General features: G+C 38.7%; 1 protein-coding gene across 4 annotated transcripts; it reads right to left on the bottom strand.

The window, feature by feature from the left end:
• Positions 1-3: 3 nt before the first annotated feature.
• Positions 4-27619, bottom strand: LOC121600015. Of its 4 annotated transcripts, none has more exons than XM_041928262.1 (5): positions 27442-27619; positions 4114-4649; positions 3770-4032; positions 1871-3683; positions 4-1798 (listed from the first exon to the last, which is right to left on the bottom strand). In XM_041928262.1, the coding sequence occupies exons 2-5, from the start codon at positions 4613-4615 to the stop codon at positions 156-158; spliced, it is 4221 nt and encodes a 1406-aa protein (XP_041784196.1). In that variant the 5' UTR covers positions 4616-4649; positions 27442-27619; the 3' UTR covers positions 4-155. The 4 variants fall into 4 exon arrangements, with proteins under 4 accessions (XP_041784196.1, XP_041784193.1, XP_041784195.1 ...); XM_041928263.1 differs by having other exon boundaries at positions 5-3683; positions 4114-4275; positions 4370-4649; XM_041928259.1 differs by having other exon boundaries at positions 4-3683.
• Positions 27620-27828: the final 209 nt, after the last annotated feature.

The raw sequence follows: 27828 nt of genomic DNA on the forward strand, positions 1-27828 counted from the left end.
TATTCATTTATTTTACATTTTATAATACTAATTATACACATATGATAACAAAGCCTTAACGTAACAATAATGAAACAAAGTGAGAAGTAATTAAAACTTATTGGTAGAAGCATTTTAAAACCCAAATTGTACTCTCCAGTGTAATTTATGTCAAATCACGGATTCATATTACCTTCTACCAAATCACTCACTTCGACAGATGTGATCTTGATCACAGGATATTTTTTCTGATTTTGCATAAACAATTTGCATGTTGTTTGATTATCTTCTTTTTCTTCTGTTGTAAGAACAGGCATCAGCATCAATTCCTTATGCGTTTCTAAATCACTCTTCTGTTGTGCATAATACTTCTGATAGCCTTCTTCCAATAATTGAATTGATCCATGGCAAGTGTACTGTGCCTCGCGCTTTGACAAAATAAAACCATTGATGAAACACATTTTCACCTCTAGCAGCGTTTGATCTTCGATCATGGGAGCAGCCGATGGTACAACATAATCTTCATTACGATGTATAATTGTCATATGGTCGTAAAACACCTTCAATTCCTTGAAGCTTGCTTCGCACTGTGGGCAATCGTATTTCAACGCATGTCTAGCCACATGCTGACCCATGCTTAACTCGTCCACAGTTTGTTCAGTACATAACCCGCAAATGTATCTTATTACCCTGCCGTCTCCCATGTTTTCAACGTTCTGCTTCTTACCAAGCGTTAGTGCCCAGTCAATAAAGGTATCGTCAATATGATCAAATGGAGACATATTTTTAGCTCCACTACTGTGGTGCTGTTGATAGTGATGGGAGAAATCTTTCTCATGGCCAGAACCATTGAGATACGCACACAGCCCGCATTTGAGTGGGTTCCAATAATCAAGACATACGAAAGTTTTATCTGCGTGCGTCGTTTCACAATGGGCACGAAGCGCCGAAAAAGTATCTTCCTTATCGCAATAAAAGCAGCGTTTAATACTGCACAACCGAAATCCGGTAAACGAACCAATTTTATCGCTCTCCTCTGTTGGATCATTGAGAAAATTTTTGCTGATCAAACCATGGACAATTCGGGAGTGCATGTGCAATGATTTATAGTGTTCGAAGCAGTCATCACAAAAGACGCAACCAAACTTGGTGCAAACACTCCAACGACAGGTTACGTCTTTCTTTACAGCGACCCTTTTTGAGGCACGCCTTTCCATCGCAAAAGCATTCATTACTGTATTTGGCGACATGCTCTGTTCAATCGCTGATTCCGAGGATTTTGCACGAGGCCGTTCACTATGAATGTCTGCTGAAAGGTCTTTATTAGCCTCACCTGTAGCATTACTTTCTATAGATTGTTGGCTGTCCTCCATTGCAGTATCTTTATTTGCATTCGTAGCAGCTGTGTTCGTTACATTCGTCACGGTGTCACTTTCGCGATCCTTTTCCACTTTCACCTTTGCAGCTGACGCTGAGACAACTTCTTGTTGGTTAGTTTCATCGACAGCTAGGAGAGCATAACTATGCTCTCGTAACACCGGACATAGCATTAAATTCTCACGCCTGCTACAACCCTTGCCTGCTATTCTATGTTCTGTGTTTATGCGTTCATTCAAAGAGTCGTCAAAATCTGCCAGCCTTTCGTCCAAATCTTCTGCATCATCAATCGACGAAGAAATTGTGATTGCCTCAACTACTTTCTCTATGATTTGCAAATCGTCGGAAGAATCTGATTCTGTGTCTTCGTTGTTTGATGATTGTTCGATTTCCTTCACATGGTACATCTCAATCATTACGACGTCCTGTTCATTATGTTTGTCTTTAAAATGTTTAATGCTTTCCGCGTTAGTAAATGTTCGAAATTTGCACAGCGAACACATGAAACGCTCACCTGGCAAATCGTGCACATTCTGCATATGCTCCATGATCGTTTGCCTTAAGGGCGACCGCAACTGGCATACATTACATTCCCATTGTTCCGATGATTCACGCAACACGTTTATCTCACATTTGGACGAATGCATAACACTCTTGATGTGCATGGCTACATTCTCAAACAAATAATGGTAATAGGCACAGTTTCCACACCCATACAAATTTTCCCCGTGGTAGTACAGATGCTGAAAGATAGTTTCTGGGCTTTTCAGCCAATCTTTGAATGTTTTGCTGCAATGCGCACATATGTAAGAGTTATGATTTTTTCTCTCAGGGCACTCAATTAAGTGCTTTTGAAATGATATTTTACTGGTTTCATTACTGCCGCAGAGACCACACTTATAAAGCAAGCTGTAGTGTGCTTGCTTGGGATATCGTTTATGGCTCACAGTACCTGTTGCGGTAATTCCAGCAAAACTCGATTTAGACCATAACAATGGTTTGTTTGAGTTGATTTTCTTTTGTATGAGCTTTTCTCCTATTTCTATAGTTTGTTTCACATATTTTCGCTTGTCTTCCACTGATATTTTGCCTGGCATGACGGTAATTATGTCGGACAATATATCCTTCTTTACCGGATGAGCAAAGGACAGCTGCACCGAAGTACAGCCATGCTCCGTGTTCATGTGTTTCACAACACTAGGTAGCAAAAAGTGTTTGTAACAGCACACGAAACAAACATACTGATTGAGACTGTGTACTGTGAGATGATAGATGTAAGTGTTTATATTGTTCAACTTAAGTAAACAATGACTGCATGTGATTGGTAACGGGGCTTCTGTAGATAGTATGTGATGATAGCTTCGCATGTGCTGTACTAGTGCGTCGTGATTCTCGAACCGTTCCGTACATGAGATCATTCCGCACGTGTTAATCTCCATCGGGGTGATCTTTTTTCTGTTTGCACGTAAACACAAAAATCGGTAGTATCGATCGATTAGATCAGGAAATTCTTCAAAATGAAAGCCTATTTGCTTTACTGTAGCTTCTTTTTCGCCATAACCACTGTACGAGGCAACAAAAGGTCTATCGAAAATTGTCATGCTGGGTATCTTGACTCTATTAGAGACTTCGCTGTTTTGAGCGCTAGTTCCGAAGGCTCTTTGTGTCACATCACAAAATTGCTTCGAAGAAGTAGGTTTATCAAATGATGAGGTTGTAGAGCTGGTAGTCATACAGCTGTCTGTAGAAGATCGAACGGTTTGCGTTGTACGACTTGTTATTATTGCTGGGTGCGTTCCATTTGGCCTAATTGATCCTTTTCCAACCATCAAGGGAGACCTAGCACTTACCCCTGTATTGGTAGATGGTTTTGCCACAGTAATATTGGCATTCGAAGAAAGTTTTAACAACATTGTTCCAGTTTCGGAGCGTATCAACCTAAATCTCTTGTTCGGACCTAACACAGGCGAATCGCTTACTCGTTTCGTAACACGATTAACGTTCACGTTAGCGTTGGGGAAAGAAACTGTACGATTGGCAGTCGCTATAGGCAATGTTTGCTGGGCAGTTAGGATTTTCCCTGCTGTAGAGAGTTTAATACCCCCTTGAACGTTAAGAATTTTTGGTATTTTGGTGTCCGCATCTGAGTCTTCTTTTTTTATGTCCGCCGGTAATATCGTTGGTACTGCAACCGGTGATTTTTCATTATTATTAATACTAGTTTTTGTAACGCTTTTCGAAGTATCGGGATCCAAAAATTTTACAAGTTCGTTAGGTACTACTACTCTTAAATCTAGCAAGTACTTTTTATTAAGCTGATTCGATTTCTGAAATAGAAAAATGGATTTAAAGTTAAAATTAGTTTTCATCATGTTTCAAAAAAATATAAAAGTAATAGTGTAAAAATACAGACCATCACTTCTCGCCTTTTAGAACAGAATAATGGTTTGTTAGGATGAACATTACTAAGATGCCGTTGCATCATTTGCTTAATGTTGCACGCGTAATCACAATACAAACATTCATATGTTCCGATGTAATGGGCAAGCAAATGAGCGGCAACATTGTCCTTCTTAATTGTTCTTAAGCACCAGCAGCATGAGATAGCCACACCACAGTGGACCGTTTGTACGTGTTCTATAAACGATGATATAGCCAGATATTGCTGATGGCATACTGTCGAGTGCAAATGTAGAAAAAACAGTGTAGAAATAATTAAATATAAATCGTTTAGGAAAGTTTTGCCTTCATTCATACCTGTACATTTCAATATTTTTTGCCGTACTTTTCCTTTCAAAGCAGCAGACATATAATTAATCTTGGGAATGTCGCGGCGTTCGGCGAGTTCGATGATTGATTTTTCACCACTTCGATCTTCTGCATGATAAATTTGCTGATGATTTAACACATTAGCAGCATCTAGTGAGCGATAAAAGCAGTAACCGCATTGAAAACGGCATTGTCCATGGTCTTTCTTGATGTGGTCAATAAGATCAATTATTTTATCACAAACCATAACACAATAAGCGCAAGTAAAAATTCCGGCACTATCATCGTGTTTCGCTAAATGAACCACCATGTCACAGGAATCATTCGTATTAAAGCTACAATAACTTCCCATGCACTTGTATAAGTTGCTTAAGGATTCTCCATCCAGCATCGGACTGCACCAATCCCAACATTTCATTAACGGTTCTTTGGTCCATGGTTTTAATATATTTTTAACGGTTGAAACATCCTTTTGCGTCGCCGCATTCATTGCAGAAAATATATATGTATTTAAAGATATATATCTGAAATTGAAAAAAAAACATCTTTCATTAAAATATTAAAACATCGATTTTAAGTCACTTGATTCAATTCCTCAAAACGATGAATTATTCAATTGCATTTAAAATTATTCAGATTCTATTTATACCCAAATTTTGAACGGCATCGGGAATAAACGATCATATTTTAACAGTCGTTTAAAAATACTTTTGGTTTACACGAGTTTTTTTGTTGTACATTTCTGTTATAAGAAACGATTGCCAAAACACTGAACGACTGCTCGATTTCGCACGTAGGCAAAAATTTGAGGAGTAATTAAACGACTGTTAATTTGTATCGCATACGCTCTTGATCAGACATGTCAAACATACGGTCCGGGGGCCACATGCGGCCCACGAAGGCTTTCAATCCGGCCCGCAAAGAACTTAGTTAGAACGCAGTTATTTGAATGTAGCAGAAATATGTTGTAGATTATAAGATAAGAAAAATGAGTGTATTAATATTTATACACTGAGGAAGAAGGTTTATCGAACTATAAAGACTGGATGTTGACTGTATAGTTCGATTAACGAAATGTAAAGTAAGTTACAGATTGTTGCTTGTTTGTGAAAGTATTCGCGAAGATGGCATGTAGCATGTATTTTAGTAGTTATTTCCCAACTTCATCCTAAAGTCGGTCTCCCCACATTTTCACCCATTTTCTGACTTTGAGGCTTTCTGGGAAGTTCGGAAACCATTTATTGGAATATGACTTTCTTCATTTCATTAATGAGGGTACTCTTTAGGTTCTGCAAAAATCTCAAGAAACCAAACACTTTAAAATGGCGGAATTGTATGAGGTCGACTGTAAGATAAAAGTCTGTTTTTCCTTAACAAAATGGCCTTATAGCTAGCCAACATTTGCCGACTAGTGCAAAAATTTTGAGTTATCGTTATTAGTCATTAGCGTTGTGAAAATAAAGCGTTTGTACTTCGTGTGTCATGTGTGAAGGCGATATACGAGTTTTAAAGAACTGTCCAGGTCCAATAAAATGTGTAAGGGTGACCATCAGTGAAGTAAATTTCATGAACTGCTTTTATTATTATAATGTTTACACAATTTATCCCTCATTTCTACACAATGAAAGCTGTATGATAGGCAAATAGTCATGAATAGCCTTTTTGGAGGCTTCGAAAAAATGTAGATAAGATAAGAATGTAGGTCCAAGAATAAGTCTTTAAGTATTTTTGCAGATCGAAACCATTATCCCCTCCCACATCCGCTTGACTGCGGCCCGCGAGAATATTTTCAACCATAATCCGGCCCGCGACCCAAAACGAGTTTGAAATCACTGCTCTTGATGATCGTTTGTTTAACGACGGCATAGGACCAGTCGATAAAATTGTCATATCAAAAAAGACTAATAACAATAAAAAGAATTTGTAATTATCTCAATAAATTATATCCTAACAAAACAATATAAATCCACATAAGTTTTATAAGAATTAACTTAGAAATAGGAACGGCATCAATAAAAAATGCAAAAAAAGGAACTACTGAAACAGCTAGACCCAATACAAAATCAATCACTAAGAAATGTTACAGGATGTACCAAAACAACTCCTATACCCTCCTCACTAATGGCCATAGCGGCAGAAATTCCTTTAAGCATAAGTGCAAAATACCTCGCGAGCAATGAGCAAGCAAAAGAGATTACCCATTCAATAATTAGAATAATAATAGAAACCTTCTATGTGACACAAACCTTAATTGCAACACGAGAAACAAAAATTACAAGTACAAAACATATTACGAAAAAATATATGAACAAAACAAAAGCATCATAAACAAAATGGATAAAACAGTAATCAATGATACCACTAAAAGAGTATCGATAACTTCCAATGCTCCGGATAATATAACGAAAACTCAACAACAACACCAACAAGAAATAGAGTTTTTTAGAAAAACAAATATTATTTACACGGATGGAAGCAGAACAGATGACGGTTGTGGTATAGGTATATTTATATATATCAAACCACACAACAACAAAAATATGTACTGGAGTCACAAATATAAATTGAAAAACAACACACCCATTACATTAGTTGAATTGACAGCAATAGATAAGGCACTAAAAATAGCAGTGGAAAACAACATACAAAACCCTAGACTATATACGGATAGTAAAGCGGCTTGCAGCATCATCAAAAGAGAACAATATAACAACACCAAAGAGGAAAGTACATACAATGTCTATAAAAACAGTTTAAAAATAAATGCACAAATCAGATGGTTACCGGGACATATCGATATTGAAGGAAATGAAAAGCCTGATGATTTAGCAAAATAGGGAGTGACGGCAGACAACATACTGGAAAACAAATTAAGAAAAAGTCATATAAAACTTATTTTTCAACAAAGAATGATATTTGAAACGAAGGAATGGTACAGAACGGAAATCCAACATAAAGGAAAAAAATCACAGAATACCATAAAGAGTTTAAAAGAGATAACTGGCATAAAACGATAAACATCAATGCAAACGAAATAAAGACTATGAATCGGATATTAACAGGACATGATTACTCCAAATACTGGCTAAAAATACTCAAAATAGAAGAAAATGACATATGCGATGTTTGCCAAGTACAAGAAACGGGCAAACACCAAATATTTCACTGTACAAGATACAACAATGAAAGACAGAAATATCCTATCATCCGAGAAGATCTATTTGCTTCTCGGCAAACACTGGAAAAGTAATGACGGAAAAATAAAATAAATATAAAAAAATATAGAAAAATAAATAATTAAATTAATACAAGACACAAAAATCACGAAAGCAGCTCGGGACAGTCGATGGTTCCGTTTAAGATTACCGTGATAAGGGCCGTGTCTGTGCTTCATCGCATGCGATTTTATCGCACGTGATGTCAAACACTTTTTTGATTAAAATTGCGATTATTTGGATGTTTCCTGAAAATTAAGTTGAGATTGTTCCTACAAAACGTCACACATTTAGTTCGACAGATAAAATTGGATGCGGCGTCCGATGGAATCAACATTTTTTGATTGCTTTTGCGATCCCAAAATCGAACATTTTTTTAACAAATCTGGTTAATTTTTAACGTGACAAATGGCTGTAAGAGAATTGACAACCAGTGACAACTTACACCGGTGTGTGTAGAAGCTCCGAAAAGCACCAAGATGAGATTTTTGAACGATGTTGAAAAAAATCGATTTTAATCACTAAAATTAAGTCCAGAAAATTTTATGAATATTTATGTGCTTATTCGACTGCAAAAGACTAACTATAATTGATCGTTCAACATAAACATCAAATTCATTTTTTTTTCAGCATCGTTCTTTGCATGCCGAGGAGATTTCTCTCACCGAAAATGCTGTCAGTCGCTGTCAAAGCATGCTGTCAGTTATTGTCTCAGTTGCACTCTCAGTGTATGTAGAAGAAATTAAATAGTAAGCCGGTCTTATGATATTATCATCAACTTTACTGGCTTACATAACCTATTTTCGATTTTAAAATGGATTACTATAAGCAAAACGTATACCCTATTGCGAGTTAAAAAAAATTAAAAAATCTTCCTAGCTTTAGAGGTTAGGTTAGTCAAGACTGTTTTTAGTTGATACGTACCTTGTCTGGCATGAAGCTACACACTCATATTATTTCAGCAGTTCAGTAATTTTTTACTGAATGTTTTTTTAGCTGAAAGATCAGTAATCGTTTCAGTTGAAGTATTTTTACTGAACCGTTCTTGATTGCTCACCAAAAAGACAGCTCGTTTACTGAAATCACAGTAAAGCCATTCTGATATTACTAATTGTTCAGTAATTGATATCGCTTAAAAAGTGGTGAAAAAAAGCATTTAAATTGGGGATTTTATTGATACGCAGGGTGGTAGCCCGTTCTGCTCATGTTCATCCCTGTTTCATAAAGTTTTATACAGATTTGAACTGGATTTTGTCGAAACAAGTTTGATGATTTGGTTTGGTATGCCCTCACGGTCACCACGAAATTTCAGCAAGAACAGCACATTGGTGTGAAGGTTTTACACGACCAAATCGGCTGCTAATTCATTCACATCAATCCCGCAAGCCGAAACCTCACATTTTATCGTGGTGTCTGTAAGCGCCTACCAACTTTTTGTTCATCACGAGCAAGCGGGCAACGAATTATGTTTTGTTTTGAGCCTCAGACTGACTGACATGTCGTTTTGACAGAATGATTTGCTGCATTTTCAGTAATTTGTTTCACTGATATTCAGTGCAACGACAAATTTGACAATTATCAGCTATATGATTTTCAGTAAAATTTGCTGTACTGAAATGTATTCAGTAAATTGTTTTAGTAAATCAAAAACATGACATTAATGCTGAAATTCAGCAAAACTATCTATTACTGACTGTTGGGAATATTTAACGATCAACCGTCAAAGTTAGCGAATTCAAAATATTAACGAACTTAATGACATTTAACGAACGAAGTGTCAAAGGTAGGAAGACGGCTGTTTGGGAAGTGTCAGATTGGAAACCGCATGGAACAGAACACAACGTAGGGCAGACAACACAACAACATATTCCTAAATAAAATAATTCTATTTTCACTAAAATTACCCAACATATGGTGCCTAAGGACCTGGATTACTGGTGAAAGTGAAAATGACGCAAGCCAAAGCCTCAAGCGAAGAAAGTTTCCGTGGTTTCTCGGACTCAGAAACGGAAAATAGCACGATTATAGACAACAGTGCAATGGCTCTTGCTCTCGCAAAGGAGGAACGAGATGGCTTGATTGAATGTCTAGTAAGACTAGAAAAATTTGTGGAAAATTCGGGAATAGTTGAGTTGGAACAAGTCGAAGCTCGATTAAAACGGCTTGAGAGGTGCTGGGAGCATTTTGTAAAGATTTCAAAGGAAATAAGGCAGTTTGACGACCAGCACAACAAGAAAGAAAATTTTGCTATATTTGCCGACTTCGATGAGCGTGTGTGTGTGCTAACAGGCAAACTTAAGAGAATGCAGCGTAGCAGCAACGTGCCAAAGAAGGACGAGAATATGAGCAACGTTACTAACACATCCACAGGCGGTGTGAAGCTCCCCAAAATGGCGCTACCAGAATTTCAAGGTAAATTCGATGAGTGGCTACAGTTTAGGGACATGTATGAGCAAATGGTGCACAACAACATAACTCTTTCTAAAGTAGAAAAGTTATATTATTTGAAGAGTTCACTAAAGGGTGAAGCATTAAAAGTGATCGAAGCTTTTCCGATATGCGCAGCAAGCTATGATGCTGCATGGGACGCTGTGGTAAGTCGTTTTGCTAACCCATACATACAAAAGAAAAGACATACAAATGAGTTGCTAAACTGGCCGAGAATGAAAAAACCAACAGCAGCAAACATCAACGCTGTTATCGATGGTTTTGAAAGGCACACAGAGTTATTGCAACAATTAGGAGAAAAGCCGTCAACATGGGGTATCATGCTCACGCAGCTTTTAACATCAAAGCTCGATGAAGGAACTCAGCGTGAGTGGGAGCGAACAGTTGAGGCACAAGATGATGCTAATTATAACGATCTAATAAAATTCTTGCGAGGACAAGTACGAATTTTGGAAGCTTTGGGCGAAGATAAAATAGAACAGCGAAACCAACCGTTGCCAACATCAAAAGCTCCGAAATTGGCGATTCACGTCACAGCAGGTGAGAAGAAGCTCAAATGCAATGTTTGTGGTGCTGAGCATTCGACAGCAAAATGTGACGAGTTCATTTCAATGGCGATGAAAGAACGAATCAAGATTGCGCGAGCAAAAGAGCTTTGTCTAAACTGTTTAGGAAAAGGCCATTTTCGAAACCAATGCGTATCAAAGGTACGTTGTCGTGCGTGTAAGGGTGCTCATCATTCTCTTTTACATATGTGGTTACGGAAGGAAAACACTATGCCTAGCACATCAGCTCAAAGCAACAACAGTGTTGATGAAACATTCGTCAATGAAGCACAAGGTGCAAATCATGAAAATGCTACGCTCACTATGGCTGTTACAAGATCAGGTGTTTCTTGTGGCGTGCTTTCTACAGCTCTAGTAAATGTGAAAGCAAAGAACGGTATTTTCATTCAAACGCGAGCACTATTAGATAGTGGCTCACAGCTCAACGTCTTGACTGAGAAACTTTGTAGGAAGCTTGGTTTACAACAGCGAGCTAGCGGAATTAAACTAACAGGTATAGGAAAGCATGAGGTCAGTAGTGACATAGCTGTAACGGCGGAAGTTGCGTCGCAGACCAACAATTATGCGAGAAGAATGGAATTCTTAGTGATGGACGGCATCACTCACAATCTTCAGCCAGTACATCTTCCTAACGCATGCATTCCGAATGAAGGTAAAATAGCAGACCCTGGATGGCATCAGGGTGGAGAGATCGATATGTTGTTGGGGTCGGAGCATTTCTTTGAATTTCTAGCGCTAGACGGCGGCCGGCCTGGAGTCTATAGAATGAACGATTCTCATCCATATTTTGTTAATACTGTGTTCGGTTGGGTATTAACTGGACCAAAGCAAACGCAGCGGAAAACATCAGCAATTTGTTCTCATGTGAGTATTGCGGAGCAAATTGAGCGATTTTGGTCGATCGAAGAAGTGTGTCCAGAGAACAGCTTGACCCAAGAAGAGAAAGATTGTGAGCAAAGTTTCTTAACAACCCATTCTCGTGACGAAACGGGTCGATACATAGTAAAACTTCCCATAAAGCTCAAAGGTTGGGAAAGGATTGGAGAGTCCTTAGGAACGGCAAAGAAAAGATTTCTACAACTGGAAAACCGATTGACGAGGGATGTGGCACTATACGAAAGTTACCGTTCAGCGGTAAAGCAGTATCAAGAGCTGGGATATTTAGTAGAGGTATCTCCTGACATGTCACAAGGTGGCAACGTGAAGCCATGCTATTTACCACATCACCCAGTTGTAAAATTATCCAGTGCTAAATAATTGTCAGTTTAGCACTAAATGATTGTCTCCTAAATGGACCTGTGTCGCAGAGCACACTCTTTGATCTAATTGTGAGATTTAGATCGCATGCGATTGCGCTCATTGCGGACATCGAGAAGATGTACTTGCAGGTAAAGGTTCATGAGGAACACACACCATTGCAACGCATCTTATGGCGATCTTCTCAACAAGAGGAGATAAAGCATTTCGAACTTCAGAGAGTCACATTTGGCCTGACGTCATCATCCTTTTTGGCAACTCGAGTGCTCTTTCAACTTGCGGCGGATGAAGGAGAGCGATTTCCATTAGGTAAAAGGGCTTTACAAGAATCATTCTACGTGGATGACTACATCGGTGGAGCAAATAGTGACGCTGAAGCTGTTCAGCTAGTAAGTGAGTTGCGGCAACTATTGGAGAAAGGAGGTTTCCATTTACGGAAGTGGAACTCAAATAACAAAATGGTTTTGCGAAACCTGTCTCCAGAGGAGAAAGATAAATGCGAGCTTGTGAGCATTGGACCGGAGGATCAAGTAAAAACGCTAGGCGTATATTGGGATCCAACTACCGATTCGTTAGGAGTAGCGGCAGATTTCGACGATGTGTCAAATGAACCTCCTACCAGGCGGAACGTGTTTTCGTTCATAGCCAGATTATTCGACCCGCTTGGCATAATTGCTCCAATTATAGCCTGGGCGAAAATCATGATGCAGCGTTTGTGGATAGCCACAAAGGAATGGGATGATCCAATCCCTGTGGATTTGGCTGACCAATGGGAATTGTTTAAGAAACAATTATACCTGGTAAAGGAGATGCGGATTCCAAGGTATGTGATGCTTCTTGATCAAACCAATGTGCAAATTCATTCTTTTGCAGATGCTTCCGAAGTAGCCTATGGCGCATGCGTTTACCTCCGAGTAACAAATCGCGAAGGCACAGTAAAAATAGGTCTCCTTGCAGCAAAATCTAAAGTAGCGCCACTTAAGAAGTTGACCTTACCACGGTTGGAACTCTGTGCTGCTGTGTTGGGAGCAAATCTTTGGAAAACTGCATGCATCACCTTGAAGCAACCAATAACAAAAAGTTATTTCTGGAGTGACTACCATTGTGCTGAACTGGTTAAGAGCTCCATCGTATACGTGGGCGACTTTCGTGGCAAATAGAGTCGCCACGATACAGGACTTAACCCAAGGAAATTATTGGCAACATGTGAAAGGAAGTGAAAATCCAGCAGACATCCTGTCCAGAGGTGCTTTACCTAATCAACTCACTAAGGAATGGTTCCAGGGGCCACACTGGCTCTCGAATAATGAGTGCACATGGTCATTTCCTGAGAAGAAATCTGACATCGATGAATCGCAACTCGAGCGAAAGAGACAAGTGGCTGTAATGACCATGAGCGTTGCAGCACATCCTTTCCTGGATCGCTATTCCTCCTACTGGAAATGTGGTAGAGTGGCAGCTCATTGTATCCGGTTTGCTCAAAGATGCAGGAATGAGCCAGTAGTCTGCGGTCCGATTACATACAACGAATTTATTAAAGCGATCCGACGTTTAGTCGTCGATTTACAACGAATTGAATTTCATGTTGAGATGCGGAAATTGGAAGAAAAGGGAGAATTGCTTAGCACATCAAAACTAAAGCAGTTGCGACCTTTTCTAGATGATGAAGGTGTCCTACGTGTTGGAGGACGTCTTAGGCAAACAAACATCAGATACAACACAAAACATCCCATGATTCTTCCGGCAAAGGGCAACTTTACGCGAATTGTTGCAAAGGCATACCATGAGATGGCGCTGCATGGAGGTCCTCGCATCACCCTGGCAACAATGAGGCAAGATTTTTGGCCTTTAAATGGCAGAACATTGGCAAACTACATACACCGAAACTGTTTGACATGTTTCAAGGCTAATTCAACACCAGTTGCACAGCCAATTGGCCAGCTACCAGTCAAGAGAGTGACACCAGCCAGGCCATTTCTAACGACTGGTATCGACTTCTGCGGCCCTGTGTATTTAAAACCAGTTCATCGTCGAGCAACACCTCAGAAGGCATACATAGCAGTTTTTGTATGTTTTTGTACTAAAGCAGTGCATCTCGAACTTGTTGAGGATATGACAACATCAGCGTTTTTGGCGGCATTTAGACGGTTCATTTCGCGTCGTGGTTATCCTAGTGATGTCTATACGGATAACGGTTTGAATTTTCGTGGAGCGCAGCGTGAACTTAATGATCTTTTTCATTTGTTAAGCGACGACTCTTTCCAGGCAACTACGAGGGAAGAAACGATGAAGTGTGGAATCACCTGGCACTTCATACCTCCGAGAGCACCCAACTTCGGAGGGCTATGGGAGGCGGCCGTGAAGTCGGCTAAGAAGACGCTTACCAAACTGTTTGGATCCCAGCGATTATCATTTGCTGACATGTCTACCGTGTTAACTCAGAGCGAGGCTCAGCTTAACTCGCGCCCACTCACACCCTTATCGGAGGATCCAGAGGAGATCGAGATAGGTCAGATGGTGATTGTGAAGGAGGATTTACCACCTAACGAATGGTGTTTAGGCAGAGTAATAGGAGTGCATCCAGGTAGTGATGAGGTAGTAAGGGTAGTGACGATCAAGACGTCTAAGGGAACTTTTAAGAGACCTGTATCAAGGGTGTGTCTGTTACCAGATAGTGAAGAGTAGGGAATGTTGAAAATGTTTGATTGAAACATTACTTCAAGGCGGCCGGTATGTAGGGAATATTTTACGATCAACCGTCAAAGTTAGCGAATTCAAAATATTAACGAACTTAATGACATTTAACGAACGAAGTGTCAAAGGTAGGAAGACGGCTGTTTGGGAAGTGTCAGATTGGAAACCGCATGGAACAGAACACAACGTAGGGCAGACAACACAACAACATATTCCTAAATAAAAGAATTCTATTTTCACTAAAATTACCCAACACTGACTAACTTTCAGTAAAAAAACATTAATGAAGCAAAATTTGCTGTATAGCCAAAGAAAACGCATTAACTTTACACTCATAACCCTAGCGGAAATTTTCGGACAATAACTCACACACTCTCATAATTTGACAAGCAATATATGACTGTATGTGTGGTACTTTCATTCGAACCCAAAGTGGGTATAGGGACTAGGTTGGCTTATAGGATTGGTGGGAAGGCCATATTGGACGAACGAATGACAGGAGGGGATTCGATTGTGATACGTAGTTTTTCACCCACACTACGACACATCAACCAAAACAGCAATTGGAATTCACACGCATACATCAACAAATGATCGAATCCCCTCCTGTCTTTTCGTTTTCATTTTTCTACAGCACGGCTGTCAAATTGTTCGGGATAATAAACCCACTTTGATTCGAACCAATTCGCTCTCCAAGCCAAGCGTTGAAGCAAGTCATATGTATTTCTTTTATACTATTATGTTAAGTTTGCATTTAAATCCGTTGCGTTCTTTCGTATCGTATCATTCATAAAAACATCAACAATGAAAAAACTATTTAATTTCATGATGTCTAATGCTAGACGTGCAAACATGCTATAACTCGCGGATAGTTTATGATACCAAACATGCTTAACACGCGGTTGAGGTTATGTGCCGAAAAAAGTCTGAATCTCGTACTCTGTTTCGTTTGTCAAATCGTGCACGAAATATCAATCGAAACACATCGAAATTTTCAATGTTATACCTGCTCTCGGGGTGCTATAATTATATCTGCTAAAACTAGCGGTGAAAAAACTACCAAGGCTCGCAAGCTCTTTAATGCGAGGGCTCTGGGGCGGTGAACTTGTATGGCGTGCGAGCCCTCGCGCGCTCTCGCAAATCGCAGTCAATTGCATGGCGGGTTAAGAATCACTTCCGTTATTTTGACTTATCCCGTCAAACATTGCGAGGGTTGGGAGTGGTATCATCTGCTCGAAATCATAAGGTCATTAAATAATCTTTATTTTTCATACATAAGTTTTTGTTGTTTAGGTGTTATTCGCCGAAAAGATTACTTCTTCAATTTTTGTGGATTTTTGCCAAATAAAATCTCAAAATGTAGGTGTTTAGTAAGCTATAATTTTCAATGTTATACCTGCTCTCGGGGTGCTATAATTATAATTGCTAAAACTAGTGGTGAAAAAACTACCAAGGCTCGCAAGCTCTTTAATGCGAGGGCTCTGGGGCGGTGAACTTGTATGGCGTGCGAGCCCTCGCGTGCTCTCGCAAATCGCTGTCAATTGCATGGCGGGATCCGAACAGATGCACCAAACATGTGAAATGTCAAAAAGTAGGACACAACTGGCTGTGTAAATTGGCTGCGTACGTTTTAGCGCATCTCAAACCAAGTGACATTTACTCGATATTGTTTTTCCATATCTGCTCGATCAGTACTCGATACGCCTGAAATTGTGGTTTTGTGTGTGATCAAGTGTGTTGAAAGCGCTAAGATTTGGAGAGTTCGTAAATTATACTTTCTTCTATCGATTGACGATGCCGTCGAGCTCATTTTACATTCGTAGCTTTGATTTTTAATGAAAGCTAAATTTTTTGTGACGTCATTTCATAAAAAAATCGATATTATTTAAGTATAAAAAGGCTACATGGCCAACCATAACGATAGGAAACATCATTTCCGAGCGAATCTAGAAGAAAGCAACGAAAAAGCCGCATCACAGTTGATTTTAAAGGCCTTTTTCTAAATTCCCTTAAACTGGTGCGATTTAAGGGAAGCTTAAGGCACCAGTTTAAGGAAATTTGCGCGAATTCCCTATTATTATTATATTATGGATATGACAGTTCGGAAAAGTAGCCGTTGATAGTTTTTATATGGGTTTGAAAGCATGCGGAATTCAGCGGCCGCGAAATTCCGGTCAGTGTATTTTTGGCCTTAAAATTCCCTTCAACTGCACCAGTTTCAGGGAATTTGAAAAAAAGTCCTGTAAAATCAGCTGTGATGCGACTTGTTCGTTGCATTCTTCTACACACTTAAAAATATTTCACGACCTCGATTAAAAAAAACTCCCGAAATCCCTCGGCTCTTTTGATTCTTGCTGATATGTCAGTTGAAAAATCCCAGTAGCCGAAAATCAGTACTATTTAAAACTGAAATATCAGTTACATAAATAATTGAACCGAAACTCGGCAACAACATGCCGATAACATACTTTACAGGGTTTTCCAAGCCACTTCAATGTTGAAACTGAAAATTTCAACCACGTTAAACGAATGCTGAAGGCTGCACGGGTGATTTCAAGTCTGAAAAGCCAGTTCAATACAAAAAGTTTTGTTTTCAAAATTGTTACACTATTTTTCAATATCGGTATAAGCCATTTCAATCTGTCAGTTCGGCGGGCTCTCGCCACTATGGGATAGAAAGAAATGCAACACGTCAAATGTGTTGTCAATGCGACACACTCGTTCGCCACTGGAAACGTTCCAGGTACCAAAAGGAAGATTTGACCACATCCACATGGATATCGTGGGTCCGTTGCCTCCTTCAGAGGACAAGATGTATCTTCTGACCATCGTCGATCGCTTCACACGATGGCCGGAATGTTTGCCCATGACAGACATCACAGCACCAACTATTGCAAAAACATTTGTAGAGCAATATATATCGCGTTTTGGATGCCCGTTAGTTGTAACAACTGATAGAGGTCGTCAGTTTCAATCTAGACTGTTCGAGGAATTGACAAAATTGCTCGGCACTCATCACATAAAAACTACAGCCTATCACCCGCAAGCCAATGGCATGGTCGAACGATTTCATCGACAACTGAAGGGAGCTATAAAAGCGCACGATGATACCTTACATTGGACTCGATATTTGCCTCTAATGTTGCTTGGCATAAGAGTTTCCTTTAAAAACGACATCAAGGGTTCCCCAGCGGAAATGGTGTACGGACAAAGTCTAAGGCTTCCGTCCGAAGTTTTTACACCCTCCGATAATAACCCGACAGATCTCCCCGATTTCATCCTAAATTTGAAAAATGCATTCAGATCCGTGGAACCTATTCCCCCTAACATAAAACATAGCTACTCACAGTTCATGCCCAAAAGCCTGGAGACGTGCAAGAATGTCTTCGTTAGAGTTGACAAAGTCAAAACTGGTTTACAACCACCTCAAACCAGCGTTTGTTCTCGAGGATCTGACCAAGAAGAAGCAACTACGATTCCACATCAATTAATGCCATAGTCCGCGTCTCGCGTTTGACGGCAATCATATCCAAAAAACAGTGACTCCGTCACTGGAGGGGGGTCCTGTGGTGATCATACCACATACCGCGTACCCGTAAGGCGCTACGTTTTTGTGTTCAGCACTGTCAGCGCCGGCAGTGCAATCACGACGTTGTACTAGCGTCCGCTAGATGGCACCAGAAATGATAGGGAGTAGCAGGACGACAACGTAGGGACCGAACATCCACGAACCATAGGAGAGCAGGGATAAACGATCGCACCGATAGGAGAGCAGGGATAAACGATCGCACCGATAGGAGAGCAGGGATAAACGATCGCACCGGGCGATCGTCTTTCTCTTATCATTCCGACCGCCAAACTGTACGCTCGTGAGGTTCTTCCGTTCCGTTTATCTGTGCGTGATTATAGTGCGTAATAATAAAGTTGGTGTACGACAAAGATCGAACAAATTCAATTCGGGACATTTTCAAGTTTGTTTCCGTAGTTTGCCTCGTTTTCTTCTTAAAATTGCGTGCAAAATATTTAAAATAGCTATCAATAATATTTGCAATGCTTTATAATCAATTACAACATGAAATATGCAGGTTTGAAACATATTAGTGTCGATTATCTGATTCAAACGGAAAAGTATCAAACAAAACCGCGCTACACGAACTGAAACGAAATCGGTATTATACAAGCTTGTTAGAGACTTCTTTCGTTGACTCGAGACATTGCTACCAAATTGATCTGAAATGGATTTGTTTGTCAAAACAAACTGTAACGCGTAACGCAGGAAGTCTCGTACCAATTTTTTTTTCTACGTGTGGCATATTATTGTTCTTTAAATGTGTTTGGCAATGTCATGAAAAGTAGAGCTTGCTAAAAAATAACAAAATACACAGAAATCATATCTAATTTCTATGTATTTTGTTATTCCAACCCTTTTCAGTGAACAATTACAAAAAATCTCTTTTGAATGTAATTACATGCAATTCGTGTGGTTTAAATATATTAATTTAGTAGTTAAACCGTATAACAAAACGCTTTCCGTAGCTTTAACCTAACGGAAAGCTGTTGGACAAAAAACGGTCTCCGTTTGAGTCAGGTAATGCAAATGACCTTCGTTCAGTTCGATATATCAAACCAGAGACAAATCGAGTGCTCTAACACGGATCATAATAGATAATGAGCATTTTTGATACTTTTTCTCAAGCAGTTGAGTCACATAATCGGCACTATAATCGGCACTATTAAGATATTACGTGTACACAATGCATGTGTATGCACTGTATTTGTTTTGGCATGGACGTTTGTTTACATTTTTCAATCTTAAATTTGACTGATTTTTATGTTATTATTGATGTGAATAATGTGAATAGTAAATTATTTGTTGAATCTTCCCCCTGCAGATGGATATTCATTTAAAAAATGTAAATGCTTCATTTTCGAGATGAAAAGATAGGCGTATTGCAGTGCATCATGACAGGTCTATAAGACATCGAACAGCCGACAGAGCACCTATCGAACAGAGTCGTGTTTGTTTGTCTCGTTCGATTGGTCTCAGAGCGTTTCTACATACACCGAGACTGCAGGTGAGAGATGGCTGTGAGAGAATTGACAATCGGTTTCTCACGCCGGTGTGTGTAGAAGCTCCGAAAAGCGCCAAGATGAGACATATAAAATGATGTAAAAAAAATCCATTTTAATTGCTAAAATGAAGTCAAAAAAATTCTACGATTATTAGATGGTAAAAAATATACAAACAAATTATATACAAACTATAATCGATCGTTTGCCATAAACTGCCAATTCATATTTTTGTCAGCTCCATCGTTCTTTGCATGCCGAGGAGATTTCTCTCACCGAAAATGCTGTCAGTCGCTGTCAAAGCATGCTGTCAGTTATTTTCTCAGCTGCTTTCTCTGTGTATGTAGAAACGCTCTCAGAGCGCCGCCTTAGGCGGTACTCAAGGTGAATTAAAGAAATCAGATGATTAAGGCCCGTGTCTGTGCTCCGTCGGATGCGATTTTATCGGAAGGCCTGTCAAAATTTTATATGGGATTTGACAGATAACGTCGGACGTGCGATTTCGTCGTACGACGGAATCAAAAAATTTTGATTTCGTCGGACGCCGCATCCGATTTTATTTGTCAAACTAAATGTGTGGTGTTTTGTAGGAACAATCTCAACTTAATTTTTCATAATCGTTATATTATTAAAATCATCCAAATAATCGCAATATTATACGAAAAAGCGTTTGACAGCACGTGCGATAAAATCGCATGCGATGGAGCACAGACACGGGCCTAAATCTAGAGCATTTGGACGTCACTTGACGTAAGGTCCCCCAGAATTCAAACCGTTGTTTACGTTTTTCTAACTTATTCATGTATTTTATCTACAATATTTTTTCAATTCAATATGCTTTATAAACATATTTTGAGCTTTGCGAGTTCTTATGAAACATTAAAATATACAGACTAATTATATTATTTTCTTGATCCGAGTCGAAAAGAGAAATTTGACTCGATTGCTCTTTGAAATAAGCTTGCTATTTTAAAAGTCTGATTGGAAAAATCAATCGAGAAGGGCAGTAGGCGAGCAATACCCGAAATCTCGGAGATATTTTTAAACAACTCTTACAAAATTCGAATTTTGGCCAAAAATTAGTAATATCTTAACATTTTTTTACTAAAAAATTGAAAGAAATATTTCGTCGCTTTTTAATAGCTACCAATTACAAAAAAATCAGTAGTATGAGAATGGCTTTACTATGATAGCAGTAAACGAGCTGTCATTTTGGTGAGAAACATTGTTTTTACTGAAAGGATTACTGAATCTTCGGCTCAAAAACATTCAGTAAAATTTTGACTCTATAGCAAGGTGGAATGTAAAATGAGTTGTAGTTATAGCGCTTTTGGCGATCCCCCCCCCCCCCCCCCCGGGGCTCCGATTTTGACAGATGGTTTTCCGCTTGTATATGTATTGATGGATTGTTTACGTTTTGCATGGTCAATATTTGGTGGAGATCAATTTGGATGAATATTTTAGTTTATTAGAACACAGCCCGTGATTTAAAATGGAAATTTTCCTTTGAGAACTTGCAGCGTTCGCCAAACGCGGAAAACTAACTGTCAGTTTTCTTCGTCGATTCTTCTTCCACCTAGCTGTCAAAACGGGCTTATAACTTGACCTGATATCTTAACGGTCCTTGCTCTATAGCATCAATTTTCGACAGCCCGCCATGCCATTGACAGCGATTTGCGAGAGCACGCGAGGGCTCGCACGCCATACAAGTTCACCGCCCCAGAGCCCTCGCATTAAAGAGCTTGCAAGCTTTGGTAGTTTTTTCACCGCTAGTTTTAGCAGTTATAATTATAGCACCCCGAGAGCAGGTATAACATTGAAAATTATAGCTTACTAAACACCTACATTTTGAGATTTTATTTGGCAAAAATCCACAAAAATTGAAGAAGTAATCTTTTCGGCGAATAACACCTAAACAACAAAAACTTATGTATGAAAAATAAAGATTATTTAATGACCTTATGATTTCGAGCAGATGATACCACTCCCAACCCTCACAATGTTTGACGGGAGTGCGCATCAATTTTTGACAGTGCGCATCAATTTTTGTCGCAAACCATATTAACACACGATGCGCAATCTCTGATTGCGCATATATTCGTTTTATCAAAATATATGTCAATTCGCGTAGCCAACCCTGAGCTATAAACGTCATTTTCATACAATTTCAGATTGCGTCAAAATTGCGCATAAATTTTCAAGATTATATGTCCGAGATATATAAATTTTTTTGACAGATAAATATATCAAACCTATCCGTTTGACAGATAAATATATGCGCAATCTGAGATTGCGCATCGTTTATTGATACGGTAACCGTTGCGTATCCATTTTTGTCTCATGTATTGTCATGTATTTTTGACCCTTAGGCTTCTATTTTTGACAAGAGCAAAAGCGCATTAATTGTAACAAAATAAATAATTTACTTTTGATGTAAGCATCTGAAAAATCTTTGTAATTATTTCTTGTTTCTAAACATCATACTATCATGCATGTATACGTGTATCTTTTTTGAATCTTGTTTTCAAGCTTTCAAATCGCTAGCTATAAACCGAAAAATAACAGACCACGAATAGACAGTAGGTGCTATTTAATTGTGTGCATATTAATGTGAACATGTTCAAAGCTCTTAGGTTTTTTCGTCCATCTCATAAACAACGATTAAGAATTATGGATTAATAGAATTACGTTACGCGACTTGAATAAAATGAAGATACTCCAAGGCATAAACATATTTAAACATATTTATCTCCAAGGCATAAAGAGTCACAATTAAACAGCACGTACAGTATTTATCAAATGTTAATTGACATTCACGATGTCAGTGCTGATATTTTGAGTAAAATTTTAGTCCAAACAAACCACGCTGAAAAGGAGAAAATGTTAATGCTTAAAAATACTACACTACTATCAATAACTATCAAAATTTTGTACAATTTCATTGGCATGTTATTAGTGATTGGTAAATTTATCAATAAATCTCCAATTTTGGCATCGATACTCATTTATATAACCTTACTTCCAGCTTAAATTGGGCATCGGAAAAGTTTTCACATCTACCAATAATACACACAACAGTTTATTTTTTATAAATTTCGGTAAGTAAATGGACTTCAATCAAAGCACGAAAAGGAAAAATAATACAACAACAAATGCAGACAGAGAACGTGTGTGCCATTTGTATAACAGTGGAAAGCTCACCAAACAAATTTCAGAAATCTTGAACATTAAACGTACTACAGATTGAGTAGAGATACTACTATTGTGAAAAAATATCGTGAAAAGGGAAATGTCGCCAAGGGGAAAAGGGGTAATCCATCCATGTCTAGGATGCACAGGAATATATAAGGAGATGGTTGAGTGAGGAATGCTGCTTATCCTTAAAGGCCATCAAAAATAAGCGTTAAAATGAATGCAACCTTAAGGTTTTAATTTTTCTTAAACGCGCATAAAGAATACTCGAAAGACGAAACTGTAATTCTACGATTGGCATAAGGAAGACATATGCTCTGGAGTTTATGACACACCTAGCTACGATGCCTGAAGCTAACATAATTTTCATAGATAAAGTTGGATTCAGCGTATCGCTGCGATCTGGATACGACAGGGCTTTGGTAGGAAGGCCCGCGGTTCAAAGAGTACCGTATTTACGATCAGGTAATATTTCAATTTGTTGTCCCATAAACAAGCATGAGATAGTTGCCTATTGATCCCAACCTTTCACATTTAATACAAATTAATTTGATACGTTCTTGGAGGAACTTTTTGACACTTTGGCACAAAAAAATATAACTGGCGTGCTAGTAATGGACAATGTTCGATTCCATCATTCAGTTAGAGTGAAAGAAGTGATCGAAGCTCAAGTAGGGTTCAAAATATTGTTTCTTCCTCCCTATTCTCCATTTTCGAACCCTATTGAGAACATGTTCATCACATGGAAGAACATAGTTAAACGAGGAAATCTAGAGTATGAGGAAATGGTTAACATGAAAGGTGACGGAAGTACTATGATCAAAAGAACGGATTGTGATAATTATGTCAGAAATTTGTTTTATTATCTACCGCGTTGTCAGAATAAAGAAGTTATTGAAGATTAGTAACTCAGTTGTAAAGATAGAACTATAGAATTTTCTGATGTGAAATACGTATGTTATTTAGTTTGTAAGTTATTTGAAATAAATAGAACTTCTTTTTCTTTGCCATGAATTGATTCATGTTATTTATTTGTGTTTATGAATAATATTTATGTTTATTTTTACCATACAATATAAAGCTGGATGCCATGTGACAAAAATGGATGCGCACTGTCAAAAATTGATGGGTTAGAATCAAAAATTGATGTGCACTGTCAAAAATTGGTGCCTTCGAGACAAAAATTGATGAGCGCTGTCAAAAATTGGTACCTTCAAGACAAGAAATAGTGACTTAAAATTAAAATTTTACTACAACGACTGTATCAATAAAAAAAAATCATTTAGGAACAAACAACAGAGAAAATATGAATTCCTCCGTAAAGCAGAGAAAACGTGAAATTTGTTCTGAAGATAATTGAAATTAAACTTTATTTTGACACTGAAAAATCCAGTTTGAAAAAAAATTACACCTTTGGGGCAAAAGAGCCACCTCTATTTGGGGCAAGTGTGCCATCATATTTCATAGGCACGAGCTGTCAAAAATGTAAACATTGTTGTAGCGTGCAGCGGTATGGTGCACTATAATGAGCGCATTCTAACCCGAAAAAAGAACCAGTAACAAACCATATTTCGGTTTAGTTTTTGGTCAAATTCATAGGTGACTCAAGACATGGAGGAATAAATATACTAATGCCACACGTAAAAATATCCAATTATCTGAAAAATACTATTTACTATTACGCCAGAGACAATGGTTTAATCCTATGACCGCTACAGGGATTTTAACCCTGGCGCTGGTGTCGCGCGTGCTTCTTGGGTCCCGTGGTGCTGGGGGCCGTTTGGCAGTATGTGTCTAACAAACTGGCTGCGCAGTGCGATTGGATGTCAATGATGCATGCGGGGGGCATCAGTTCTGGAGTCAGGACTCCTTTACTGTTCATGTCACCCTTTGTCTATTCTCTTCCTCCTTTCCCCTCCTTATTACTTGTCTTTCGTAAAGTTTGTTCACTAGTCTAATTGTGTAGTGCCACCTGCACGAAGCATGACCGCTCACTGCGCAAAGCGATCGAAAACTTCTCAGCCTCTCACGCAATGCAGCTTGAGAGCAAGAACCAATAATGATAAAGCGAGGTGAAAGGATCCCGCACAACAAAATCGAGCAGTTTTTGAGCTCGCTTTCTAGCTCGCTTTCCGCCGAAACCGATCGAGAAAGCGAGCAGAAATGTCCGAAGAACCGATCGAAGCTCTTGATCGGTTGAAGCGTTTACGGTATTTCGAGAGAGCGCGCTGTATGTGTTTGTCTCTTTTTGACAAAAAAGCTTCGGTACGCAACCGTGTTGGCGCAAAAATGATGATTGCCGAAAAATAGTTCACACCCATGTTCTCTTTTTCCCCTCCTTCCCCTTTTCTTCATCCTTTCACCACATTTTATCGTTATTGGTTCTTGCTCTCTATCTACATTGAGCGAGTGGCTGACAAGTTTTCGATCGCTTTGCGCAGCGGGATGGCTTAAAGGGGAAGGAGGGGAGAAAGAGAACATGAGTGAGAACTAATTTTTGGCCATTATCATTTTTGCGCGTCGCGTACCGGAGCTTTTTTGTCAGAAAGAGATAAACACATACAGCGCGCTCTCTCGAAATACCGTAAACGCTTCAATCGATCAAGTGCTTTGATCGGTTCTTCGGACGTTTCTGCTCGCTTTCTCGATCGGTTTTGGCAGAAAGCCGAAGCAACCAACAACCAGCATAGAATTATAACAGTCAGCACAATAACAATAGCCCTAGAACCTACAAGCTCAACTAAACAACAGTCCCACAAACACCTGTAAGTACTGCAACAAACCGGAAATATTGGAGCTTAATTGTTAATCGTCGTCAACCGAGTATACCCGGTATAAGGCACGTCGCAAGGAGAAAATACCTTGTGCTAAACAAGTTTTAGTGAGTTATAATATGAATATATTCAGATGACACACTTACCCCAAATTCCGCTATGTATTTAGAAGGTTGATGTTTATTGCTTCTGGTAGGCTATATTGTGAAAGACGTCCCAAATAACCAAGTTAACAAAAACGCCACCAATTTCTTGTACCAAAAATCCAACTGCATCAACCGAAGCTAAAAAATTATCAGTTTGGTGGGCGAAACCCAAGGTCCCTTTAAGATAAGGTCGAGTAATGAGGACATAACAGCAAACATCTTCTTCTTGTGTGCCGGAGGGTGTTTACGTTTATTCTCCTGGTTTCAAGTGTTGGTCGGTATACCATTTCATAATAAATATTTATATTTTTTTTTATCACTCGAAAGTATGAATTCTCAATTAGTTTGAGCTTGTTTATGTTGTACTTGTGGAGTAAATAAAAGAAATAGTTTTTTTTTGTATATTTATACCAAATATTTTTTAGACTTTTTTACAAAATTTGGGCCAATAATATTTATACAAAGTCTAACATGTTGCATCGCTGTTTCTCATAAAACCATTTCCCAAATAATTTAATGCAGTAAACTATAAAAAATATATATCAATGTAATTATACACGATTTGTACGAACAAGCTCAAACCCTTTTTTTATTGATGTTGTTATGTTCAACTAACCAATTGATCAAAAAATCAAAATATCAATCGAAATAGCTGCTGACAGCACATACGATAAAATCGTATTTCGATTTAACACTGCCACTACGATTGGTTCTAAGCGACCGAGTGGAACTCCGAAAAAAGGAAATGTACATCTCAATCCGTTGGCTTAGAATCCCTAGTACAGTTTTCAGATCGACACTTCAGAAAGGCTTCATTCGTGTGACCGCTATGAACCAAATCTGATGCATCTTCTTTAAATAAAAAAGGATGTATTTTCTCGTCAGATTACAATGCAGATGAGTTAAAATAATAGATGTGTTAAAACCCTGTTCAGCATATTTACCTTATCCCGCACATGCTCCATCTTTTTCTAGTCAATATATTTGGAAAAGGTGGGCCAAGCTTGGGCAAGTGACCTTGCATCTTATTATTTATTTATTTAATCTTCCACGGGCCGTATGGCCTAATTAAGATGTAACAGTTCGATTGAGAAAAAAAATACATCATCTTATCAGAACTGACAACTCCAATTGTTCTAAAATTTGACGGGTTGACGATAGAATCGACCTCCACTAACCCACGTAGGTTTGAAGTGGGTTTACAGTGGGTTAAGGCCGATTTGGTTATTTAGGATCTGACAATCCCTGCATACACATCCCAACGCCCCGTATCAGCCTTCCCGATTTTGATACCGGAGCCGAAGGGTAAAACAATGCTGATGATGTATTCCGTGTAGAGTATTCATTTTTGTTTTAGTTTAATGCCTTGGCCACTACTGTAAAGATATAGGGCTGTCAAATACAGTCAGAGTACAACAGCATAAACTTTAACTAAAAATTATGTTTGATTGGTTTGGGTTGCCGGGTTCCAAAAATATATACAAACATAACGAACTTTATTGAAAAGAATTTAAGATGTTAAGAATAGGAACCGCACTTCACACAAACTCATGCGAAACTTGCGATGCGATTACGTTTACTGTCTATTTTCTCCCTTTGAAGAGAACACATGCAATTTGCTAATAAATTTGTTTGAGGGATTCCTTCGTACTCTCGAAAAAAAACAGAAAATAAATAAAACAAAAAAAATATAACAAAAAAACTATGCTTTGCTGCTTCGGAAATCATTTGCATACAAAACGAATGCCCTGATAGATTAAATAGAAAGAAAACAATATTTTTCGCGTCTGTACATTCTGCCAATAAATTAACAACAAGTGGTTCGAAAAACACTGCATCGTGTGATGCTTTCAGAAATGTCAAATTCGCCGAGTACATGAAAAAATGACAGTCCTTGGATGACGTTCCGTGTTGATAGCCTGCAACCTAGTTGCCAAGCATGCCCAAAACATACCTGATGATTGTTGAAACAAAACACCAACCACACCTCGGTTTCGTGATAAGCGTACGCAATTACGTGCACTGCAGGTTAGAAATCACTCACTTCTCAATATTCACACTTTTTTACGGTGGATACTACAAGTAAAATGAAGCAATTGTAGAGCGCGCACGTCCGCTTCTCTCGATGTGTGTATTGTCAATAAACGTCAACATAATGGTTGGCTGCGTTCTGTGTCGAAGTGTTGATTTGGCTGCGTGCGTTAAATGTTAGCAAAGTTAATTCTAGATTCTGTATAGGCGCGGCGCCACGGAGGTGACAAAATGTTGAAAATTTTTTCAATTTTGTCAAAACTGCTTGTCAACTGCAAAAAAAGAGCTTTTCTCGTGGCCGTTTCGAAAA

This window comes from Anopheles merus, chromosome 3L (genome assembly GCF_017562075.2).
Source record: "Anopheles merus strain MAF chromosome 3L, AmerM5.1, whole genome shotgun sequence".
NCBI lineage: Eukaryota > Metazoa > Arthropoda > Insecta > Diptera > Culicidae > Anopheles > Anopheles merus.

Coding starts and splice junctions, on each gene's coding strand:
- LOC121600015 (XM_041928259.1), bottom strand. CDS start 4,615: ATGAATGCGGCGACGCAAAAGGATGTTTCAACCGTTAAAAATATATTA. Junction 4,033..4,113: donor AAAAATATTGAAATGTACAG/GTATGAATGAAG, acceptor TGCACTCGACAG/TATGCCATCAGCAATATCTG. Junction 3,684..3,769: donor CTAAAAGGCGAGAAGTGATG/GTCTGTATTTTT, acceptor TTTCTATTTCAG/AAATCGAATCAGCTTAATAA.